This window comes from Aspergillus pseudonomiae (assembly GCF_009193645.1).
Source record: "Aspergillus pseudonomiae strain CBS 119388 unplaced genomic scaffold BDV37scaffold_100, whole genome shotgun sequence".
NCBI classification, from domain to species: Eukaryota; Fungi; Ascomycota; class Eurotiomycetes; order Eurotiales; family Aspergillaceae; genus Aspergillus; species Aspergillus pseudonomiae.
Window position 1 is genome coordinate 105,381 of NW_022476092.1, and position 22,749 is coordinate 128,129.

Sequence of the window (22,749 nt, forward strand, 5' to 3'; positions counted from 1 at the left end):
TTATCCACGTGACGTCAATCTGCCCCAGACATTTGGAGACTCTTTCCATATACAAGGTTGGGAGACTAATCAGAAATGGGACCTCGACATGTGAAACCATGGGTTCAGCCAAATTTCAACACTACCAGCCCCTGTCTATCGTAGTATCGTGCCGTATCTCCGTGGTTTGTTGCCGGCACTAAGAAAGAGATACTCCGTACGTCCTACACTGCTAAATGGCCGGTGCTCCCAGGGAGTTACTATAAAGGGTATAGTGTCCCTCAATCATAGTGGACTCCGTGTCCATCACGGGTCCATCGCAGTATATACTCCCTAGAGTATAGCCTATACTTCTTACTACTCACCTTGAAAATAGACCTGCTCTTCCACTCTGCTTTCCCTGTTCTGATGAACTGCAAATGCAGAAAAATCGGCACCTACCTGGCTCATATTGCACAACTTCGCCAATGACATCAATTTAGTAGCGTGTTGTAATGTCACTATACAACTGTTTTGCGTGTTCGAGACCTAGGGCCAGGGCTGCCTCTGTATATATTAGTCAATTGTACAGACGAGATGTAGGGCAGAAGGCCAAAGATATTGATATTTGGTGCTAGAGACTGTACATTAGCCGAACCGGGTCAGGTATCGGGGTTCAGCACCAAGTACATGTTAAGAAGATCTCTGCATGTGTGTGTGTGTATGTGTGCAGCTAGAGACATCGACAAAGATATATGAACCGGTGCCGAGAGTGTCCAGAGATTCGTGAACCCCTGATCTGTTGCCGTAGCGCCGTCATCGAATCCCGTGATATATCCGTAACTAGTAGGGAGTAAACACGCCTGAGAGTCATACCAACAGCGGCTCATTTGTTCCTGAAAAAGGGAATTTGACTTGGACCACCTCTAGTTCAGCTATAGAGCTAATGAACTCGTGGGAAGATGTCCTCACAACATATCCACGTTAAATCTCCCACGGTCAGTCCTGCGACTTCGTTGGGTTGACTCAAATGGATATCGATAAACTACCGAATTCGGACTCGGATTTATTTCCATCCCGCCCGAGCCAATTAGGGTTTCTGGGGCAGCGGGTGCCGCCGCGTCGCCATTCGGGCAGTTCTGTGGGTGACAGACAAGTCTAACCAACATCTCTGATGTTTGTTGTCCTCGAAGAGAGAGCTTTGGATGATAAGAATAGGAAATATGTTTATCCGGGCACGCCTCTATTGACAAGCCAAGGCCTGGAGACCTCACCGATCCTTATCAACCGATAAATACTACTCCTTTAGTCGTCATTATCGTCGGTTTCCCTATTCCAGTACTGCAGGTCGAACATTCCGTTAGGTCGCCACATTTTTGGCAGGACAGCGCATTCCTGTTGGGTCTCTCATACGACCCCGCATCGCCATGCCTCCCTTACTAACTAATCGGCAAGCCGAGGAGCTGTGAGTCTGGCCCATGCGAGCTAGTCGCTGGCGAAAGCTAAATACGCGTATAGGCACAAGTCAATGATAGCATACCTCGTGGCGAGCGACCTACCAGACACCGCGGCCGCACTCCGGAGAGAAGTGAACCTCAGCGAAGATGCGTTTGATCCAACTACAGCGAAAAGGTACGAAGGGATGCTGGAGAAAAAATGGACAAGCATTGCCCGCTTGCAGAAAAAGGCATGTCTGCGCTTCAGATCCTCTGTTTCGTCCACCGTATTACTCACTAGCGGCGCGGTGACATCTAATCTTCATTTCACGACAGATAATGGATCTTGAGTCGAGAAATGCGGCGCTTCAATCCGAACTCGATAACTCCACACCCGCCTCCCGTTTAAAGCGCAACCAAGATCCAGCCTCTTGGCTTCCGAGTACGGTTCGCTATTCACTAGAATCACATCGAGATAAAGTAAATTGTGTTGCCTTCCACCCGACATTTTCCTCCATTGCCTCCGGCTCCGACGATTGCACGATAAAGATATGGGACTGGGAGCTCGGGGAGCTTGAACTGACGCTTAAGGGCCATACAAGAGCAGTCCGGGATGTTGATTACGGCGGGCCGCGGGATAATGTCCTTCTGGCTTCCTGCAGCTCTGACCTATCTATTAAGTTATGGAAACCGACAGACAATTATAAGAATATCCGGACCCTGCAAGGCCACGATCACATCGTCAGCGCGGTTCGTTTTATACCATCTAGAAATCTGCTGGTGAGCGCAAGCAGAGACAACGATATGAGAATCTGGGATGTCACAACCGGATATTGTGTGAAGACAATAAACGGTCATACTGACTGGGTGCGGGATGTTAGCATCTCGTTTGACGGGAGGTTTCTTTTCTCCACGGGACAAGACATGACCGCCCGTTTATGGGATATCTCTACTGTATCGAATATAGAACATAAACGAACGATGCTTGGTCACGAGAATTTCATTGAATGCTGCGCTTTTGCCCCGCCTACGTCATACCAGTTCCTTGCACCCTTGGCCGGACTAGGGAAACGCCCTTCTTCTACAAACGGAGCTGATTTCATGGCGACCGGGTCACGAGACAACACTATTAAGATATGGGACAGCCGCGGGATGTGTCTTATGACGTTAGTGGGCCATGATAGCTGGGTTCAGGCGCTGGTGTTCCACCCGGCAGGGAAATACCTCCTTTCAGTATCGGACGACAAGACCTTAAGATGCTGGGACTTGAACCAACAAGGAAAGTGCGTCAAGACGCTCGACGCCCACGAAAGCTTCGTCACCTCCCTGCGATGGGCTCCAGGAGTTGCCAAGAATGTACCCGGCGGAGACGGCGCAGCGGAGGGAGAAGGAAATGATAAGAATGGGGCTGGTAGTGAAAACCCTGCCAATGTCCAGATGCGCTGCGTGATCGCAACAGGGGGCTGGGATCAGAAATTAAAGATCTTTGCGGGCTGAGGTCGCGAAAGAAATAATCATCGGGGAAGGATAGGAACGGTGCTTTGTATGGGGCTCCCTATAACCCATTCAAAAATGGTCATAGAGCCAAGCTACACCCCTACAGAGATGTAACCACGATTCTTCTCTGCCACACATCCCCTCCCTGTGTGTCTCTTGAGCCGATTACCTGGAGTTTCATGCGCCACGGGCTGGCGTATACCCATAGCGTTCCTCGTCGCTGTGGTGGTCGCTATTAACGCGACAGAGAGAAGCTTGGATTGCCAGGACGAGTCGGACAATAGCGACGACAGTGATAGTTGAGTAGTAATTTGTCCGATGAAAGCAACCTTTTGAGGCTCAAGTGGTCTTCTCAGAAAGTGCCAGTTCGCTCTGTATATATATTTCAAGTAAACTCATATATAGTCTGGCTGAACACCGTCTGGACTCGTTCGGACTAGCATTCGAGTCCTTATTATGTACGACATCAATGAAGGGCGACCAAAGATCATGAGATGCTTTTCCCAAATTGTCAGTTAAGGTGTATATTGGATAATGATATTTACATGGAATCCAGTTCACCATGCCTCGTGGACCTACTGATCGAACATTCTCATGGAATAGTCACCCCCCAGGCTTAACTAATTCATTTACACATCTACGAGTCTTCTGGAGACTAGTAGATACTAATAGGTGGATAACTTCGGTCGGAAAATAGAAACCGATATAACCATGCAATGCTATGTATTTCACCGGCCCCACATAACAAACGTATTCGCAAGTAGATATTCAAGGAAGTAAGGCAGCAATACTGCTGTCATTTCAATAAGACATAGATCCATAATTAATCTAGAAATACAACCAGTGCAAAGATCACGGATGTGACCATCCGCTTAGTCCTCGTCACCGTCGGTTTCATACTCAAACTCCTCGGGGACAGGAGCCTCCTCGTCATCCTCGTCATCCTCATCAACAGCTGTCAAAACACCCGCAGCAGCAGCGGCTCCTGCAGCTGCCTCAGCCAAGCGGCTCGAGCCCCGTTGAGGGGTTTGGAGGGCCGCGGCGCCCATGGCAGCTTGCAGTCGGTCTTGCAGAGACTCTGCCGCCGCCGTAGGTTGCCTGACCTCCTTACTTGCTTTCATCTCAATCGTCTCCCGTGGTTCCTCTGGTTTATTATCCAGCACGACAACCACTCCACCGGTAGGCTATTGTTGCGCAGTTAGCATATCTGATCAATCTAGACACAAGGACTGAATGCAAGAGATACGTACCCGTTTGACCGGCTCGTACCGTGGATCAGGGAATGTGAGGTACTTCAGTTGAGCGGGGAGGACTCTTGACATGTTCTCGAGCTCATATCCAACTCGTTCCCGTTCCACCTTCTTTCTTTGGCCCTCTCCAGACTCTTTCTCCCCTTCCTTAGTGTCATCCTCCACCTTGGCGGTGTCGTCCGTTTCCATTCTATCCGGCATTTGATCCGAAACCTTAGGTGTGGTAGGTGTCTGATCAATATCCATGCTCTCTCGTCGTTGCTGCTTCTCTCGGCGCTGTGCACGACGCTTAGCCTGGGCGGTGGTGGACAACACGGCAGTTTTGACTTTCTCAGGAGCTTCCTCGGTTTTGACCTGTTGTTCGGGAGGATAGTCAAACAGGCTCGGCCGAGTATTACTGTGGAACTTGAAGAAAGGAACTTCAAGCTTCTGGTCCACGCCGATCACAGAAGTGGGAGCGAAGCTGAGCGACAAGAAATGGGTAAGAGGGAACCAGTACCAGTACTGCGTAAATACAGCAGCACCGACGATTCCAGGCATATTGAGATTGCCAGTCTGTGTCTGAAGGCTGATAGTGCAATTCCGGCCACCAGCATCTATGATACCCAGGGCGACGGCGCAACCAAACTTAGCCATAGCATCCTCGTGTCTATCTCCAATCATCTTCATCATGACTTTCCGAAGGGTGCTGACTCGGGGGTTCATGGCCTCGTTCTGCTGCACCAACACCATGGCCAGAGAGATTAGAGCTCCCTGTCTCACAAAGTCCGTGGAATCTTTGAGCATCGGCTCAAGCAGGTCGATGGCCTCATCCAAGCCCGTTCCAGCACATGAGATACCGAGTGCCATGGCAGCACCATACCGTACGTGAGGATTATAGGACTCCGAAAGGAGCTCAACCATACGAGGCACGCTCTGGTACTTTCTGAACAGGATAAAGCCCAAGCTCAGGACTGCAATCCGTCGCACATCATCGTTGACATCGCTAACGGCAACATGGAGGAGCTTACGGACAGCCTTGTTGCTACTGGTGCCACAATAGGCGAGAGCAATAGTCATGATACCACCGTAACGGAGAGTGGGATCAGGGTCGCCCAAAAGGCCATTGATCAGCTCATCAGCAGCCTCTTGGCGGGAGTACATGATCAGCGCCATACCCATAGCCAGACCGCGAACGATCTTCTCGTGTTGTGTCTCATGGGCATACTGAATCATATCCTCGAGAGCTCTCATGTTACCTGTTCCCAGCATGACCAAACCCATGGCCAAACCAACAGCTTCACCGTTGATGGCTGAATCAGAATACAGGACGGTTCGCAAATCATCGTAGATACCCTCATCGCCAGTTGCCATGCCGGCGACGCCTAGACCTAAAGCTCCACCATGCTGAACAACCTCCTCGGTCGCCTTCTTGAAGTGGTCGCGAATAAGGTCAACAGCCATACCGCCATGGTTAGCATATATCAAACCAAAGGCGTACAACGAGCCTCCTTGGCTGTAGACTGAGCCTGATCCTCCAACACCGGCAATATGCTCCCTTGGAAGGTACGGCTGCAGGAGCTTTTGGCCCTGGCTCAAGTTACCACGATGGATGACACCAAGAGCAGCCGTAGCGGTGAACTTGGACCAGTTGACAGCCTTTCCTAACCATTCTAAATTGTCCCGGAAAAACTTGTCATGTGTGGTACCCGCATGCATAAAAGCATTGGAGAGTGTGACAGCGGTGTGGAAGATAGAATTCCGAGCTTCCAGGCTATCCCGAACTTTGTTAAGGATAGCGATATCAGCCTTGTTGCTTCGGTACAGAAACTCCAAGTTTAGTTGGATACTCTTAATGCCGTCAAGGATATCAAGGATGTTCTTAAACGCCGACCGTGATTCAGAGGATAGCTTCGACTTGTCATCGTTGGCCCCGATAGACCGGGGCTGTGACGAGCTGGACTGGTCTTCCAATAAAGGATCAGACTCCTTCGGCTCCCGGTCACCTTCCGCTGTGTCTTGCTGTTCTTCAACCTCCACTTCTGGTACCAACTCGGCAATTTCCTGACGGACTTTTTGAAGGAATTCTTGTGTGCTGTTATCGTAAAGATCAAATGAAATTTGATATGCCACTGCAAGGGACCGTGCATCGCCTTTCTCCACTAACTGGCGGAGAATGACAGATGCCATAGAGTGTTCGTTGAGGTATACGACGCACTTCGCTATCGAGAAATAATCGGGATTAGGGATCTCATTCAAGAGGTCAAGAATGAGTTTGAGAATCTGGAAAGTAGATTAGTTCCGGAGTTCCTGTAACGCGGACAAAAAACGTACCTCGTGACGGAACGCACGCTCCTGTACAATACCCATGCAGATATCCAGTACATATTCCATCAGTTCTTCACTCCTTCGAGACTCGCCGTTCTGTTTCTTCTCGTCTTCACTTGCCCGAATGATGGTTTTCCGAAGCACGTCCAAGCTCTTTGCTTCGATGGCAATTCCGATCACCTGGCGATATCGCTTTTGGATGAAGCATTGCTCAAACAGACGTTCCACAACGGCCTGTAACTGGCCCTGAACACCTCTCTTCAGGACAAGTGGCGTTTCAACCTGGTTCACGCTGGCATCATCGCCACCGGGGTAAGTTGCATCAATACCTGGTACTTCTTGTCGAGAAAGGAGCGACTTCGATGGTAAGGCAGACTGCGAAAACGGAGTGATCGGGGACGTCAAACTAGCAGAGGTGCTTGTAGCACCTTCGCTGGAAGTGGGGAAGGCAGTATTGAGATTAGCCGGCTGGTCACCAGCGGCAGGTCTTTGAGCAGCAGAGAGGGAGATGAAAGTATCAACGCATTTAGCTGTGTGTCATATCACGTTAGAGGGCGGCCCTCCGTGTATCTTCCGAGGAGCATACAAACATACCAATAATCGTTTCTTCGAATTCGCCTCCGTTGTCTAACTTGAAAAGCTTCCCCGCACCGAGTGCAAATACCATACTCTCATTATATTCTTGGAGGTGATAGTAAACTTTAGCGGCGACAAGAGCAGCGAGCTCGCGTTCTGGAAAAGTCTCATCTTCGTAAAGAGCCTCTCTAAATGTAACATGTTAGCGCGGACTCCCTGGAAGGAATTTGTTTGATGGTATGGATAAAATCACGCCCAAGATCGAAGGCCTGGCATGATGGAAGAGATGTCATAAGCTCGGAGGGAAGCCATACATTTGCGGGACAGCATCCACCACTTCTGTCCAGAGCAAATCAATCTGAGAGTCTAAGGTCTTCAAGGCAAAAACCCGCAGCTCAGGGTCTGGCTCAGAAAGGAAGCCGACGAGGCCAGCAGCCGAAGCGAGTCCAACCATGTCTAACGGATTATGCTATCGCTGAGGGATGAGGCGACAGCTTCAACGGAGCTTTATAATAGTCAAATTGGCCCACGGGGATGATGAGGGGCTCGAGTCTATACGTAAGACCAGTAATAGCGAGATCTACTGGGAAGAGGATGATGAAGGGAAAGGATACAAGGAAAAAAGGACAGCAGTTAGAGATTCGGAGTGATCAGGAAGCTTCGTAGATGAGGCACACGTCAACGGGCTTCCAGGCTGATGGAAAGGTTCCCGTGGTTCCTGCAGAAACCCCTAGAGATCTCACGTGATCTATGATGGCATGGGCTCAAGCTCCCCGAAAGGGTCACGAGCCCACTTAACAGACACAACCTTTTAGAGCTACCAACAAAGGTCACACATCTAAGTCAGGTTCAATGCTCTGACTTGCTTTTAGGCACCTTATATTCTAGTTTTCTGTGAATCCGATAAGAGATTTTTATTTTCCAGTCTCAATGTCCGAGTAGCTTCTCTCTAGCCCATAAACCAGGTGAACCATCTTCCTGTTTAATCATGTCGACAGCCCTTCCGAGAAATGGGGATTCACGTCTCTTATCTCTGCCCATTAGGGCGTCTGCCTACCACCAAGATCCTCTCATTTATATTAACCGTCAAGCGAAACACATCCAACATAACCTACAGGCTCTGATCGATGCTCAAAGCGAAGGTCTCCTATCAGGCCTCCAAGGACCTCAGTTAAACGAGACACCTACTGGAAGCTCTACCCCTTCCACAGAAATCAATGTCCTGCAGACGCCCTCGACTGTCCCAGTCAGACAACCGGTTGCGGAAAAGATTAGCTTGCGTGCTGCGCGCGAAGGAATTTTCAAATCCATATTTGACTTGCTGAAACTTAGGGAGGAGGAGCGAGAAATACTCACAGCTTGTGTTGCTGTACGAACTGACGCGCTGGATGAAATTGACGGCTTTATCGCCAAACAAACTGGGCTCGAGGATGCTGTGTCGACAATTCACAACAATAGAGAAAGTCAACGCACCAAGGAACTTCGAGAGGAAGGTCATAGGCTAGAGGCGGACATTCATGAGTTGGAGACGAAGCTGTCTCAAATGAGAGCCAGGCATCGTCATGTCATGGAAGAGTTAGCACACATGGAAAACTCGGTGGACTCCAAGTTATCCTCCTACAAGGCCTCCTTATCCCTGTTAGAGTCGGAGATCCAAAAGTTCCTTCAGAAACCCCCTGTCCCACCCCAATCGAGCTTCGCTAATGGTGCAACATTATATTCATTGAACCCTAAACGCCGGACGCTTGAGATGGCCCGAGAGCATTGGACAACGGAGCAGTCCGATATGCGAAAGAGACAAGAAGAAGTAGATCTTGAGATACAGGCACTTGAAGCCGGAGGGGGAGTCTGGAAACAAGTTGTTTTAGAAGTTTGTCGATTCGAAAGACGGCTCAAGGTAGCCATGCGCCGTTCACTACAGAATCAGTCGCAAGTTTTAGAATCTTCTAGGGCTGTTGAGAATAACACCGAACTTGACCATGTTCGTGGGATTTTGGAAGACCTACACAATACCACAGAGCACGTGGAACACTATCTAGGAGTTGCAGAGGAGAGGGACTGGAAATTGCTTGTCTGTTGCATTGCGGCGGAACTCGAAGCATTGCGAGAAGCGCGAGAAATGCTTCTTGACGCCTTCGATATTTGGGATGAAGAACCTTCGCTGTCTTCAGAACGAAGGGTGCCTGACAAGCCTGGAGAAGATAACCTGCATGATCCACATCAAGATCCCCTTAATTTCGACAACCCTGACCCTCCCGCTGATCTATTAAAGGATGTCGAAGAACATCATTCTGACACCATTTCTAGATCGGACGACGAAGATGATGAGCCGGATCCCGCGTGGCTGCTACCAGAAAGTTAAGAGAGACCCATGAAGAAGGAAAAAAAAGAGAGAGAGAGAGAGAGAGATTTAATATATAGAAGTTTTGACAGTTCTTGTTGGGATTACTCTGGAAGAAATATTAATATTGTAGTATAGAATAAATACTAGTAGCTATAATTATATGACCAAGACCGGTCTGGGCTTATTGTCCAGCGTCGTAGGGCAACGTCCCTAAAACAAAGCGCATCGGGGAAGACGCATTGACCAACTTTGCGACTTCGGGGTCTTAAAACCCCTCCGGCAGCGTGACATCAGGAACCGTTCGCCGCGTTAACGGCTCAGTTCTCGGGTATGTATCTATATTGTTATAGATTCAACATAGACATCTTGTGTCGAATCCTGTAAAAATATGTATCTACCCTCTCCCACATACTCTTTCACCATTCCTTCACTTCACGATGACACTCAACTCGACTGTCGCCTTTATCTTCCCCGTACTCCGTTGCAGTCAGAAACTATACGAGGGGCTATAGTCGCACATCCATATGCTCCCCTCGGTGGGTGTTACGACGATCCAGTCGTAAGCTTTGTCGGAGGCGAGCTTTTGAGGAGTGGATATATCGTGGGCACATTCAATTTTCGGTAAGTAGAATGGCTAGCTTTTTTGGTGCACCTTGGTCTCTATACTGGTTTACTCTTTTTTCCTTCTCTTTTTCTCTGGCTATATATATCATTGAATGGGTGTATACTGATATTTTCTGTAGTGGTGCCGGTACTTCAGAAGGACGGACTAGTTGGACCGCGAAGCCCGAATTAGCAGATTATGTGTCCTTCTACGGATTCATGCTGTGCTACTTGCATTCCTTGAGGTCGCAAAAGGTTTCACGTCGAGGGGATGGAAGTATCCCAAGTGGGCCCAGTGTTGAGGGCCCTGATGCGCAGTGTACACTTGCCCGAGCAGATATCCATCTCATTCTCGGTGGTTATTCCTACGGCTCATTAATTGCATCACATCTTCCCTCACTTGATGTCGTTGCGGATATCTTCAAAAATATCACCGTTAGTACACAGGCATATGGAATCCTCCAAAGTGCAGCGAAAGTTTCGGCTCTGCTCGAGGCCAATGACTCAACCCAAGAACGAAACTGGGCAACAGAAGACCACCTGGCCATGGAAGAACCGCTGGATATTTCAGGAACAACAATTTCATACCTTCTCATATCGCCCCTCTTGCCGCCACTCAATCTGTTCCTAACGTTCTTCTCAACAATGTCCTTGGATATTGGGGCTCACAGTCCAGCTCAACGGAGACAGATTCCATGCCCCAAGCCAACTCGTCAGCTATGCGCCCATCCGACTCTAGCTATTTACGGAAATTAGGACAGCTTTACATCTTCAAGTAAATTAAATAAATGGTCAGACGAACTGTCGCATGCGCCCGGGGGTCAATTTCAATCGGCCGAGATTGACGGAGCTGGACATTTCTGGAGAGAGAATGGGGTCGAGTCGCAGGCAAGAGATGCACTGGGAAAGTGGTTGCGTCTGATACCTTGACTTTCTCCGCAGAATAGCGAATAAAAGGTCCCTTAATGGCAGTTTTATGATCCCTCTAGGAGAGGTCTAGAATGTTGGACTGAAAGATGGATGGGACCGCGTTCCCCATTTTCAGGCCCGTTTCACATGCGCACCCCTATCTCCAAAGCATGTGATAGCCCTGGTTTCGCATGACCATCCCCAACTTATAGTGGGGATTTATCGTCTCGAGTTTGAGATTCGAGTCCAAATGCCTATCGTGTCACTGGGCCTGGGGTTCCGTAATCGTTTTGATACGGTCACACAAACTTTCGCATGTTAAAACATGGGTATCGCAGCTTACTGACCCTTGACCCATGACTGAGAATTTAGGCTCAGCTCGTGGATCAGGAATATCTGAGGCAATAGTCATGTATAATACTACTCAGTAAGCATTACATAACTGTCATCCTTGCCCACCAATACCCATAACCGGCATCTCCATCACTGCTCATAACTCTTACTGTAAATGTTGGGTTGCATTGAAATCTCGTATCGCATCAACTTTGAGATATGCGGTGTGGTAATGTTCAGGCCATCGCATAGAAACACCCTGTACGGAGTACGCTACATACCGAAGAGCGCTCGTGACCCCGTATGATACCTACTAACTAGGTATACTAGTAGTATACTCCTTGACTAGTCGTAAGGCAGTACGTAGTACTTGACCGTACCTCATCATCCCCTCCATTCAGCTTGTGGGGCTGTATGAGATCATCCAGCCGATGATCTGGGCTGAAGGATTGGCGATCATCGTCTACAATATCCGGGTTTTGCTTCTCTTTTTAAACATAGAGTTTTGGCTGTGTAGATTTTAGAACCGAAGGTAAATCTTATAATGTTCCTGTGGTTATGGGTTGAATATAGTGGGATGTAGTTGGTGCTGGTTCAACGGTGTCCAGACGGCGGGCTTTCCGAATGAAGAATCCCCGCGAAAAGGATTGATGCGCATGATGAGCGGTTTCCCTGGGGCTGACTAGCACTTGTGGCGGTCGATAGCCACTGAACCGGACTTCTGCCCAATCACCAGGGGCGGACAGGGGCCCCCTCGTGACGTCTGGATCTACTCCGGACGGGGCCTTAGGCTGCGCTGCTGACACACCCCCAGATTTATCCATGATTTGCACACATTTTCCCCGAACCATCCCAGTCTTGTTGCACCCCACGGTCATGGAGATGAACACTTATATTCCCTGACTTATGCTTGTCTCTGATTCGGTGCTAGATCTTCATTTTACTTATCCCTTTCCATGTGTTCTCCTTTGACCGGCTTTCATTTAAGATAGTTTCTTCCATCCATCGATCTCTTTTTATACTAGCCATTTGAGGTGCTATCGGTTTCTCGGTCGAATGCCTTGATGTCAGTGGAAGCCTGGCATGGCAATCCTTCATGACTCCCCCATAATAAGCCCTCGCTGCCATTCCAAGAGTAAACATGCCCGAAAACCGTCTTCCGTCAAGGAGACTTCTGGTACTCCGTTTCGCTTCCTTTCGAGGGCTGTTTCCCTTCCCTCGCTGTCATCTGTCATCAAGTCCTCCCTGACTTGGGCCGGCGACACTTTGTATAATGTGAACCAGGATAGCTCCTCCAAGGTGGGCAAGGGTGGGAATAGTACTATCGAGGATCGAAAGCAGGTGCTATATCTTAAAATGCGCAATGTATGTTAGCACTTTCTTTACTGGGCATTTCTCCACTATACGGCTGGTTCGCCTTGCAGTTTGATATGCTTTCTAACTGTATGATTCAGGCTGTATCATACAAAGAGTGGAAGGACTGCGCCTATGAGTTGGACGAATTAGAAGACAACAACTCCTGGAAAACAACCTTCGAGAGTTCCGAATACGATCCCCATCTAGTACAGGAACGCCTGAAGCAACTAGAAGAAGCTCGCATTAGCTGTGACGTTAGCCGAATGATGTTCCTAATCCGCACCTCCCTAAGCCGCGATTTAGGAAACATGCGTAACGATTCTCTCTATGGGCACTCGCACGTGGGTACGAAGGACTTGATTGATCAGTACATCACCACAGCCCTCGACACAATATCGTCGCTGGTAGACCTGTCAGCGAAAGGGCGGTGTGATGGGTTGGAACTGAAGTATATCCTTGATCAACTTCTAGCAGCAAGGCAAGCTTTTGGCCGGAGCGCCTTACTATTCTCAGGTGGAGCAACATTCGGTATGAATCACATCGGCGTGCTCAAAGCGCTCTGGCAGGCAAAACTGCTTCCTCGTATTATCTCTGGCGCTTCGGCGGGAAGTATTGTTTGCGCTGTCTTCTGCACTCGGACAGATGATGAACTGCCGTTACTTTTGGATACGTTTGCCTATGGGGACTTTGCTGTTTTCAATGATCCCGACCAGGAGGAGAATATTCTTCAGAAGACCGCCAGGTTTTTGAAGTACGGCTCTTTTCTGGACATCTCCAACTTAGCCAAGGTTATGCGAAATTGGCTTGGGGATATTACATTCCAGGAAGCATATAATAGAACGCGCAGAATACTTAACATCTGCGTTTCTAGTGCTGGAATCTATGAGCTCCCCAAGCTTTTAAACTACATAACAGCGCCTAATGTGTTGATTTGGTCTGCAGTGTACGTTCTACTTTTTCCCCGTTTCCCCCACCACACCCAAAGTTTTATTGTCGGACTAACTTTCACAGAGCTGTCTCCTGCTCGGTGCCCTTAGTATTTTCGCCATTTGTTCTCATGGCCAAAGATCCAGAGACAGGAGAGGCAGTCCCTTGGAACGACTTGCATAGGCAGTATATCGATGGCTCAGTAGATGGCGATCTACCGATGACCCGCCTATCGGAAATGTTCAATGTCAACCACTTCATTGTGTCGCAAGTTAATCCTCATGTGGTCCCCTTTCTCCCAAAATACGATGGTCCGACCCACGGAACACCGCAGACCCCGTCCTTGACTTCTCGGCTGTTCCACACCATGACGCACCTCGCGAAGGATGAGGTATTGCATCGACTGACGGTTTTATCTGAACTTGGTATTTTCCCAACATCTCTGACCAAAACCGTATCAATCGTGAACCAGAAATACTCCGGGGATATTAACATTTACCCTGAAATACTCTACACCCATTTCCCTGTAATTCTAAAGAATCCGACTACGGAGTTCATGCTCAAAGCATGTCTTTCAGGGGAGCGTGCGACGTGGCCCAAACTCAGACGGATTCGAAACCACTGCGCTATTGAATTAGCGTTGGACTCGGCTATCCAACAGATGCGGGCGAGAGTGGCATTTAGCTCGAGCCAGACAGCATTAAGGACAATCGGGCTGCCTGGCTATTCGGAAACCATAGACGGTAGCTGTGGCCGAGGACGCTTGCTGAACCGGAGAAGCTCCTACAGTCATGAAGTTGAAAAGGCCAAGCATATCAGGGCCAATTCTGGTCGCCGAGCAAGACCACTTCTAAGACGATGCTGTAGTGTACAGTCACCCGAACAATCGTCAGACACCGATCGGCAAGATGAGACAGATGATGATCGAGTTGAGGCTCGTGAAAGTTATTTTCCCGACCTTAGCGATGACCTATCTCTCACGGAGTCTGGCACTGACGAAGAGACGCGACCCCTGGGTTTGGAACGACTCAGGCTTGCAGATGGTCGAGCAGTTCATCATCAATTATCTCGCTGGTCCGCTCCGCATGGTACCCTCCCATCGCTGCGGTCATTACCAACTACATCTATTCACTCAAGGAGATCATCTGTGGGCACACAATATCAGCCATCAACCCATATCATAGATTCCTCTTTGACTCCGCCACGCCAGTTATCCACCAAATTGATATCATCCTCTCAAAGCCGCACTCTCCGCATGACACCCACGAGCCATCCAGACCTCACACCTCGCACCTACAACTAGCCAAGCTGTGCCGAGGATCTGCTCATGATAACCGAAGCACCTAGCCAGATGGTATGACCTGTTGTATGCGGTATGCCGGCTTTGTGTCTCCGGTCTGTTGGTGCGCACATTTACTGTCTTGCTTGGAACAGCCAAAATTTTCAATTACACTATAAGGAGGTTGCAAGCCCGGAGTCCGACGTCCTCCTGTGGAATGTAGCGAGGATCGGGTGGGCCTCTGTGGTGCGTCTCAGAAGATCGTCATCTGGGATGTAGTGTTTATGATTTCTTTGGTCTTTCGTCAGATTTCTTACCTTTCCACTTTGTCATCTTGACATCTAGAATTGGGGACTTTTGTAGACGGATATAGGTTTGTTACTGCTGCAAAGCTGGCGGCGTTCTGACATTGGCGTTCTCAAAGAGAGGATTGGCTACAGGTTGATCCTCCCTGATTCGCAAGACTTGGCTATGATAGACGGCTCTTTCAATCATACTTTGGTAATATCGTTGTGTACGCCTACATTTATACCTAGATAGTCTGTGCTAGTAACTATATTGCTTAACTCATATATGAATGCATAAGGACAAGGTACATTGTCCGATCTGACAGTATGCAGTGATCAGTGTTGAGCTCTATACGATTGATCATATAGGCACTGTGAGACCAGAATAAGAAGGAGTGATACAGCACTTGTTCGACTTGCGAGCGAGCCCTAACTTGACCAAAAGGCCAAAGATCCCGATTGGTCTGGCCTTGTCATAGAACCTAAATAGATAACGCAGCAACATCAGTACTACTAGCAGTATACTCTCCGCTGCTTGACTACGTAAAAGCCTCCCCACGTTGGGCTTTCAACCATCCAGTCTCTTCGTGCTCCGGTGTAAGATAAGTACAATAGTACCCATAACAGAGGAGACGATGTTACATGCCACTTTGCTCTAATAGGGCTTTTATTCCTATAATCCACTAGGTATAGTCTATGAAGCTCTCAGGGAAATATAACTTCTACGAGGTATCGCTGCTGACACTCATATTGAATACTATGTAAAAGTAGCATCCACACTATCCTAACATATAATCCAAAGCGTTGCTTTGGAAATTTGGCAACGTTACTAATGACAACATCGTGTTACCCGCGGATGCTTTGGGTACGGGACAACTTCAGCGCTTATTGATCTAGGCGGCATAATTTGCTACACATATTTGCCATTTTTAGCTTCCTTAGAATATCCGAGGTCCTAAATTAATCTCTCGGTTCACCTACTAACCTTCATTTACTCCCCCGCCCTCCTCTAAGCTTGGCTCGAATGGCATTCCCATGTCCGAGCTGCGGTATGACCAAGGCTTTCGATGAGAGTATATCAGCAAGCATGACCAGTAACTTGAAGACATTTTAAAGACTAGATTAGCATACTGCGAGAATGTTCTTCACATTGGGGTAAACAAAGTCCAGGTATCCTACTGGCGCTTCCACTTGTCTCAGCGCTCCAGCAATCAACTTCATGGGTTCATTACCGTCTAGAACCTGTCTGTTGCTAATATTAACCACCCTGGGTGTCGTGCTTTTGCGATAATTATAGAGCACCGACACTAATTAGGGTGATGCAGGTAATTGTTTCACGATTCTGTCGCAGGGATGTTTGGCGCTTCGCTTGGTGATGGTTCTAAATTTGGCCGAATTATGCAGTGTTAGGTCGGAACTAATTCCTGCGATCAAGGTAATTAGCTCTAGACAATAATAGACTCCTTCAAGGAAATTTGCTAAGAATGGAACAGGACCTAAGGTCATGTCAATCAATCAGCGATGGATCCGTGGTTCCAGGCGCGGAGACTAATGCACCTGGCCGCACTTCTCCCACCTATCCCGGCGGCTACTCTGGAGTTGATCAGCGTTTCTTGTGGAGGGTTGCTTCTAATGTTGGCAACCAACTACACTAATAACTTAGGGTAGTACAGACTACCTGCAGTGCATGCATGACACTGACCCTGCGCCGGTAATTCGACGGGCACGAGACAAAAAAAGAATCATTCCTGAAACTCTTGGCTCAAGGACAAGCTTTTATACTCCTCCATCCTCTACAATGCGACTGGAACTTCAGCCCAGGCAAAATCCTTCTGGATTTATACTTTGGTCTGTGCTTTGTCCGACGCTTCAGCTCATGAATCCTTCCATATCTTGAAGTCCCTTTTGTTTCGTGCCTCCAAGCGTCTTGATTGTTCGGCGTGCATTAATTCTCCTTGCGCGTTTCAGCAGCTTGTTAGCGTTCAACTTCCACTACAATTACCTGGACATTTTATTATTTGCAGCGTTGTTACTGGTGCCCAGGAACTTTGCATAGTGCCCACTATCGCAAAAAGTTCATATAGGCTTGTCCCATCAGCATACCTATTAGCCCATAATCCTTGGGTTGCTACATATTCGAAACTTGACTTGTCGCCCTTTTTTTTTTTTTATTCCATACGTCGAGTTATCTTCATCATGGCAAGCTTCGTACAACGGCCCCTGAACCGCGTTCGCAAGCCCGACGCCTACAAGCCCCTTCATGAACGGTTTGGAGACGTCTCAATATCAGCCCCGACTGAAGGATCATGGAATCAACTCGAAAGCCCTCGGCAATCTACTCACAGAGGTTATGGTCATGGCCTCGCCAGGGGCAATTCTACCAGATCCTCCCGGGAGAACTACGATGCAGCCTCTGCTCCGGACAATACTCCCCCATCTAGGCAGAACTCCTTTTCCATGAGCACATTGAACCCTCGTCGTCTTTCGATGCGTTTGGCTCCACGGTCACGACATTCCACCGAGGACCCAAACGAGAAAGAGCATCTGCACCACCCCGACCGAAGAACCGAGTTTGCCTACAAACCTATCCATCAAGACTACTCTACTGAGGTTGCTGAGAAAGCAGCTTCGCGGGTTCATGATTCACCTCGATTTCGATATATCCCTGCCGATACCCGGGCTGCAGCTGTCTCGACAGGAAGCCACAGATACTCTGCGAGTTCGCATCATAGTATGCAGTCCAACCACGCCGAGATTGAGGAGAGGTACAATCAACCCAGGCGATACTACCGGGATTCTCATCTTGAGGACAAGTACGATCACTACGTTGAACCCCACGAGAGGTCTCACCGGTCATCACGGGCGGGATATAGAACTAGTGGCGAATATAGTGAGTGGGTGATGGCCGCACAAATGAACACGACTTCATCGTCAGAGAAGAAGAGGCTTCGTGCTGCGAGGCGCATGACTATGACCATGGTACCCGATGCGGAGGACATTTATGGATAAAAGTTTATGGACTTCTTTTTCTGAGATTTATAATCTTGATCATCATGTCATGATGGTGTATATATCTGCGACCGTTATAGCGCGATGAGCATTTTCTGCGTTAGGGCTTTGCAAGGCGTTGGTGGTTGGCTGAATCACTCCCACGAATACACGTATAATGAAGAGCTTACGTTACCTCACATCTGATATCTACAATCTAGAACTGCTTCTATTCAATTACATGGATATAATCGGTGTTCAAAAGCACTGCCGGCACTGACGTCAGTGTGACGATTAAGGAGCATTGATTCCGAATTCCTCCTGTTGAATATCCTGTTGGCAGTCTTCCATCTGGATCTGTAAGAAAGGAGAAACTCTTGGCTTCATGGAAATTCTGAAGTCTTGGAGTTAGGGCTCGATTGATATGAAGTCATGACCAGGAATTTCCCAAAAAGGAAGTCGCGATCATCCATCCATGACGACATGTTCACGCAGGACCGCCTTCCATTGTACAAATAAATACTCTCTTCCCTTGTCTTATCTCTGGCAGACTCTAATGTTGAATAGTTCTCTCCGGTTCCACCTAAACACACACAAGACACTAATCAAAATCAAGGGGAATAATACTCCTCCCGATTCGTGACAATGGCGGAGCCGGTCGTTCAGCTCCAATGCGGAGTAAAGGTATAAGCAATCCTTTTTCTAGTATTGTTCTTGAATATGTCAACTACGAAATGCTAACTACTCTACCTTTCCAGAATGATCCATGGGGTAAGCAAGGAAAAAACTCGTTCGCCGGTCAGCTTTGGTCCAAGACCCCAAAGAACGGGGATGTAAAAGATGACCAAACATACTCTGAGGTACTTCCAGCTACATATGTGGGATAGCGAAGGCGTTGCTTCTGACATCTGTAGATGTGGATGGGCACATACCCGACTGTCCCTTCTCGAATTCTTTCAACAGGCGAGCTCCTCTCCGAGTATCTAAAGAAGAACCCACAGCTCGTTGGGAAATCGGCGCTTGATAAGTATGGGCCGGAAATTCCGTTCTTGCCGAAAGTGAGTCTTGTACTTCCATGGAGTGTGTGCTGGGCCTCAGCAGAAGATGAGTTAACGCAACAAACCACCAGATCCTCTCATTTAGTAAAGCGCTTCCTCTCCAAGTCCACCCAGACAAATCACTAGCAGAGCAACTTCACAAAGAAAACCCAGACCAATTCAATGACCCAAATCATAAGCCTGAGATCGCAGTCGCGCTGTCCAGTTTCGAGCTTTTTGCTGGCTTCAAACCCCTTAGTGAAATCGAAGCGATCATGAAGCTCAAGCCAGTTGAGCAATTAGTACCATACAATCAGCCATTCGACGACGAAGTACTACGAGAACTCTGCAAGACGCTCCTCACTTTGCCTCCGATCGTTGTCTCAGAGATCATTCAGGGTCTTAAGGATCTCCCAGAAGCTCAATTTGGAAAGCATCGTTATATCCCTGGGATGCTCGATCGACTTAGCAAGCAATATACCGAGTTCGACAATGGTAACCTCGTTGCCGCGCTACTGATGAACTACATTACTCTTGGACCTGGGGAGGCTGTCTGCGTACCTGCGGACAGTATCCATGCGTATCTTTGTGGTGACATCGTTGAGTGTATGGCGCGGTCTGATAATGTGATCAACACGGGGTTTTGTCCGCGTGCAGACCGTGATAATGTCGATTTATTCACGCGCGCTCTGAGTTTCAAACCACACGGAGTGGACGAGGCTCTTTTGCCACGGAGAAAGAGTGACAAGGGTGTCAATGGGAAATCGGATGAGTATGCGCCTCCTTTCAGTGAATTTAACGTGTTGGCGACTAGTCTGGGAGCCGGAGAGCATGAAACACACAAGGCTATTTCTGGACCGAGTCTGCTCTTTGTCACCAAAGGATCTGGGCGGTTAGAATTGACCGAGGGCAAGTCTGTCAAGACGTTCGACCTGCAGGAGGGATATGTATACTTTGTTGGACAAGGGGTGAGCTTGGATCTATCTACGGACAAGGGAATCGCTGTGTATCGACCATATGCCGAGTAAACGGAAGAATTCGAAACACTACAGTATGAGACATTTTGGATGGGATGCTTTTCTCCATGTACACTGGGGTCTGTAGACGTTGAGGTTAGGTTTGGGGCCTAGTCCTGTAACAACGCGTGGCGTATAGAATAATAGAACGAGCCGACCGACAGGCATATCCTGAAAACGCCCGATTTGAACATGTTTAAAATTCTAGAATGATAGAAGGCAAGTTGGATCCGCGACCAGTTACTCAGAATCTCCGATTTCTCCTCATTTTGCTCACTTTAAAATAGATCACAACTAATGCGGGTCCGATCCTTCAATTGCCGCTGATACGACCATCCGAGCGCTTGCAGCTCCGAAACCGATCATCGTCAGCCAATGAATCTGCAATCGCGCCGAAATTCTTCTATTTTTGGGGTTCTTGCTTTTGTCACAGACTGGTGCGTGCTGGATACACTGCATACTGTCACGCTGGCTAGCCGCGACTCAAGGCTGGAGCAGATGCCCTGATCGGAACTTAAAATGATCTCAAACAAGCCATCCTGAAACGAGGCTGGAGGTGAATTTGAGTTCTTAATGGGGGGAGTCTCCGCTCTTCTTGAATTGAACTGACCTGAACTGAACTGAGGGGGAAGCTCAAGTGTTTTCTCTCGGTCAGCGATCCCTTCCATCTTACCCCGCAAGCTGGCAATATGTTTCTCCCTCTTTGCTCAAGGTCATTGGTGCCTCGATCGAGTGACCCAGCCACCAACCAGATTATCATCGGGGTTGTATTGGGTTGTGTCGCTGCTATTGCTAGTAAGTAGAGCCTTTCTTCTCTATATGCTCACCGAAATCATGTTGTTGACGTCAAACTAGTCACTGCGGGGATCCTGTTCATCCTCTTCAAGAAACGGAGATGGGATCGCATCCGACAATACGAGGAGAACATGTTGGTCATGCATGCACCGATGGGATATACGCCCCAGGAATATCCCTCCGACAACCAGGGAATAAAACGGCCACGACCCTACTCGTCAATGTATTCCTATAGCCAACCACGAGAGCAAAGTCATACCCATCCTCGTGGTAGACTGTCCGGGGACACCCCACCACCCGCATATACCACTATACCCGCCTATGACCCCTCGAAATACCACGGCATTAGTCAACTGCCACCATCAGTTAAGATCAATCGACCGACCCAGGTGGATCCGGTCGGTATGTTTGAGGAAAGACCATTCTCTTTTATTCGAGGAGTCGAGCAGCAGTACACAGGACCCGCGGAGACACAGAGAAGTTCGTCTCAAGCAGAGCACCGGGGATTGTCACTGGAGAGCTCTCGGTCGATGGACTCGACTAGTAGCACCACCAATTTCTCTCGACCTTTAGAGGGGGCCCAATCACTTCGACGACCAAAACCTGTTCTGTCGAGGTTGGTCACGAATTTTAATTAGGGTCTGGTTTCAACTTGTCATATGGGATGGATCTGTGGGGTTTGGTTAGCGTTGGATTGGTAAATGGGATTGGAATGGATAAATGGGTCAATACGGCGTATGGTGTATGGTGTGCTTTTCTCTTTTCCTGTTTGCTTCCGGCCTTCCTCCTTTTCTTTGGGGAAGCGATGCGATGGGTTCATGACAGTAACGATCTCTGCGTTCCTATGCCGCGGCGTTAGGTATAATGAAATTGATGATGACCATGAAGCATGTCCTGGGTCGCTAAGTATGGGCTCGTAGCTAATGTCTCGCTGTCACGGTATTCTGATGGATGTGATGTGCTAGACCATGATCCAAAGGAAAGTGGACAATCATGCTTTTGCCCGTTCTTGTGCACAGCAGAATATATAATGTACATATGTTCCTGCTGAGGTTGAACCTGAGTGAGTAAGTGATGAGGTTGTCTTGATGGCACTGTCAACTCACCCTTTGTGGGACCAGATGTAACATGTAGGATAATGAGGAAGGTTGATGCTGATATTCAAGAGAGGGCGGAACTAACACCCTTCCTATTCTGATTCAAACGATGGCTCCTTCCACAGAACGGCATGAGCATAGCCAAACAAGCCAAACATCTAGAGCCAGCAAAGACTTAGATATAGGTCTCTTCACTAATGAAGAATACTATGTCACTGCTTGCATATTTCGTGCTCAATATCTGTGGGGAGGAAACAGGTCCACTTGGTAAAATGAGGGTGGCAAGTTACTAACAACGTCCAAGTCCGACTCATTGGAAAAAAAAAGGGCAATAACTGGGCCATTATCTCTACCAGTAGTACTTGAGACAGTTCGCCTGCAGCAGTGAAAAGCATACACAGGAAAGGAGAAAGGAAAGAACGGTGAAAAGTACTGGAGAGTTGGTGGGACTTGTCTACTTAGTCTACCTGGTTGCGTACTTGTGAGGGGCACAGTCTCGCAGGGTGTGTAAGATGACTCCATCAGTCCGACTTATTACAGGGACTGATCATTGAAGCCGGTGCTGGCGCTTGTGTCTTGTTGGATATGGTGTCTACTACTAGTACTTCTGGGCGTGACGTCCATGGCATCTGCAGGGTAGCATTCCGACGGATATTGGCAGTGGGACTAAATGCTCGGCCACTCAAGCACAAAGAAACGGAGGTACAGAAAGACAGGGAAATAAAATAAAATACAATAAGAAAAAAAAAAAAAA

At 48.4% G+C, this 22,749-nt stretch overlaps 9 protein-coding genes across 9 annotated transcripts; 7 read left to right on the forward strand and 2 right to left on the reverse strand.

Moving 5' to 3' along the window:
• The first annotated feature begins 1,173 nt into the window (after positions 1–1,173).
• BDV37DRAFT_7669 (WD40 repeat domain-containing protein) lies at positions 1,174–3,061 on the forward strand. Its single transcript, XM_032091185.1, has 3 exons — positions 1,174–1,423; positions 1,477–1,645; positions 1,731–3,061. Exons 1-3 carry the CDS (start codon positions 1,386–1,388, stop codon positions 2,889–2,891), a joined length of 1,368 nt encoding a protein of 455 aa, XP_031936601.1. The 5' UTR covers positions 1,174–1,385; the 3' UTR covers positions 2,892–3,061.
• BDV37DRAFT_7610 (uncharacterized protein) lies at positions 3,061–3,502 on the reverse strand. The gene has a single exon (XM_032091177.1). It carries the CDS (start codon positions 3,453–3,455, stop codon positions 3,231–3,233), a length of 225 nt encoding a protein of 74 aa, XP_031936602.1. The 5' UTR covers positions 3,456–3,502; the 3' UTR covers positions 3,061–3,230.
• A 95-nt stretch (positions 3,503–3,597) lies between these two features.
• BDV37DRAFT_261130 (proteasome regulatory particle base subunit RPN2) lies at positions 3,598–7,851 on the reverse strand. The gene is made up of 5 exons (XM_032083287.1): positions 7,339–7,851; positions 7,043–7,212; positions 6,455–6,978; positions 4,142–6,403; positions 3,598–4,075 (listed from the first exon to the last, which is right to left on the reverse strand). Exons 1-5 carry the CDS (start codon positions 7,476–7,478, stop codon positions 3,764–3,766), a joined length of 3,408 nt encoding a protein of 1,135 aa, XP_031936603.1. The 5' UTR covers positions 7,479–7,851; the 3' UTR covers positions 3,598–3,763.
• A 10-nt stretch (positions 7,852–7,861) lies between these two features.
• BDV37DRAFT_261139 (uncharacterized protein) lies at positions 7,862–9,431 on the forward strand. Its single transcript, XM_032083288.1, has one exon. The coding sequence runs from the start codon at positions 8,013–8,015 to the stop codon at positions 9,384–9,386; it is 1,374 nt and encodes a 457-aa protein (XP_031936604.1). The 5' UTR covers positions 7,862–8,012; the 3' UTR covers positions 9,387–9,431.
• On the forward strand, positions 9,353–11,185 carry BDV37DRAFT_261141 (uncharacterized protein). Its single transcript, XM_032083289.1, has 2 exons — positions 9,353–9,989; positions 10,112–11,185. Exons 1-2 carry the CDS (start codon positions 9,757–9,759, stop codon positions 10,725–10,727), a joined length of 849 nt encoding a protein of 282 aa, XP_031936605.1. The 5' UTR covers positions 9,353–9,756; the 3' UTR covers positions 10,728–11,185.
• Positions 11,186–12,296: 1,111 nt separating this feature from the next.
• On the forward strand, positions 12,297–14,799 carry BDV37DRAFT_275432 (putative Patatin family phospholipase; the record flags this gene model as incomplete). The annotated part of the gene is made up of 3 exons (XM_032085398.1): positions 12,297–12,578; positions 12,668–13,512; positions 13,680–14,799. 3 exons carry the CDS (start codon positions 12,297–12,299, stop codon positions 14,797–14,799), a joined length of 2,247 nt encoding a protein of 748 aa, XP_031936606.1.
• Positions 14,800–17,219: 2,420 nt separating this feature from the next.
• Positions 17,220–18,223, forward strand: BDV37DRAFT_261145 (uncharacterized protein). Its single transcript, XM_032083290.1, has one exon. It carries the CDS (start codon positions 17,259–17,261, stop codon positions 18,069–18,071), a length of 813 nt encoding a protein of 270 aa, XP_031936607.1. The 5' UTR covers positions 17,220–17,258; the 3' UTR covers positions 18,072–18,223.
• Positions 18,224–18,484: 261 nt separating this feature from the next.
• On the forward strand, positions 18,485–20,488 carry BDV37DRAFT_7797 (RmlC-like cupin domain-containing protein). Its single transcript, XM_032091205.1, has 6 exons — positions 18,485–18,559; positions 18,618–18,734; positions 18,809–18,910; positions 18,965–19,108; positions 19,180–20,322; positions 20,391–20,488. The coding sequence occupies exons 2-5, from the start codon at positions 18,696–18,698 to the stop codon at positions 20,113–20,115; spliced, it is 1,221 nt and encodes a 406-aa protein (XP_031936608.1). The 5' UTR covers positions 18,485–18,559; positions 18,618–18,695; the 3' UTR covers positions 20,116–20,322; positions 20,391–20,488.
• A 304-nt stretch (positions 20,489–20,792) lies between these two features.
• On the forward strand, positions 20,793–21,536 carry BDV37DRAFT_287771 (uncharacterized protein; the record flags this gene model as incomplete). Its single annotated transcript, XM_032088158.1, has 2 exons — positions 20,793–20,898; positions 20,959–21,536. 2 exons carry the CDS (start codon positions 20,793–20,795, stop codon positions 21,534–21,536), a joined length of 684 nt encoding a protein of 227 aa, XP_031936609.1.
• Positions 21,537–22,749: the final 1,213 nt, after the last annotated feature.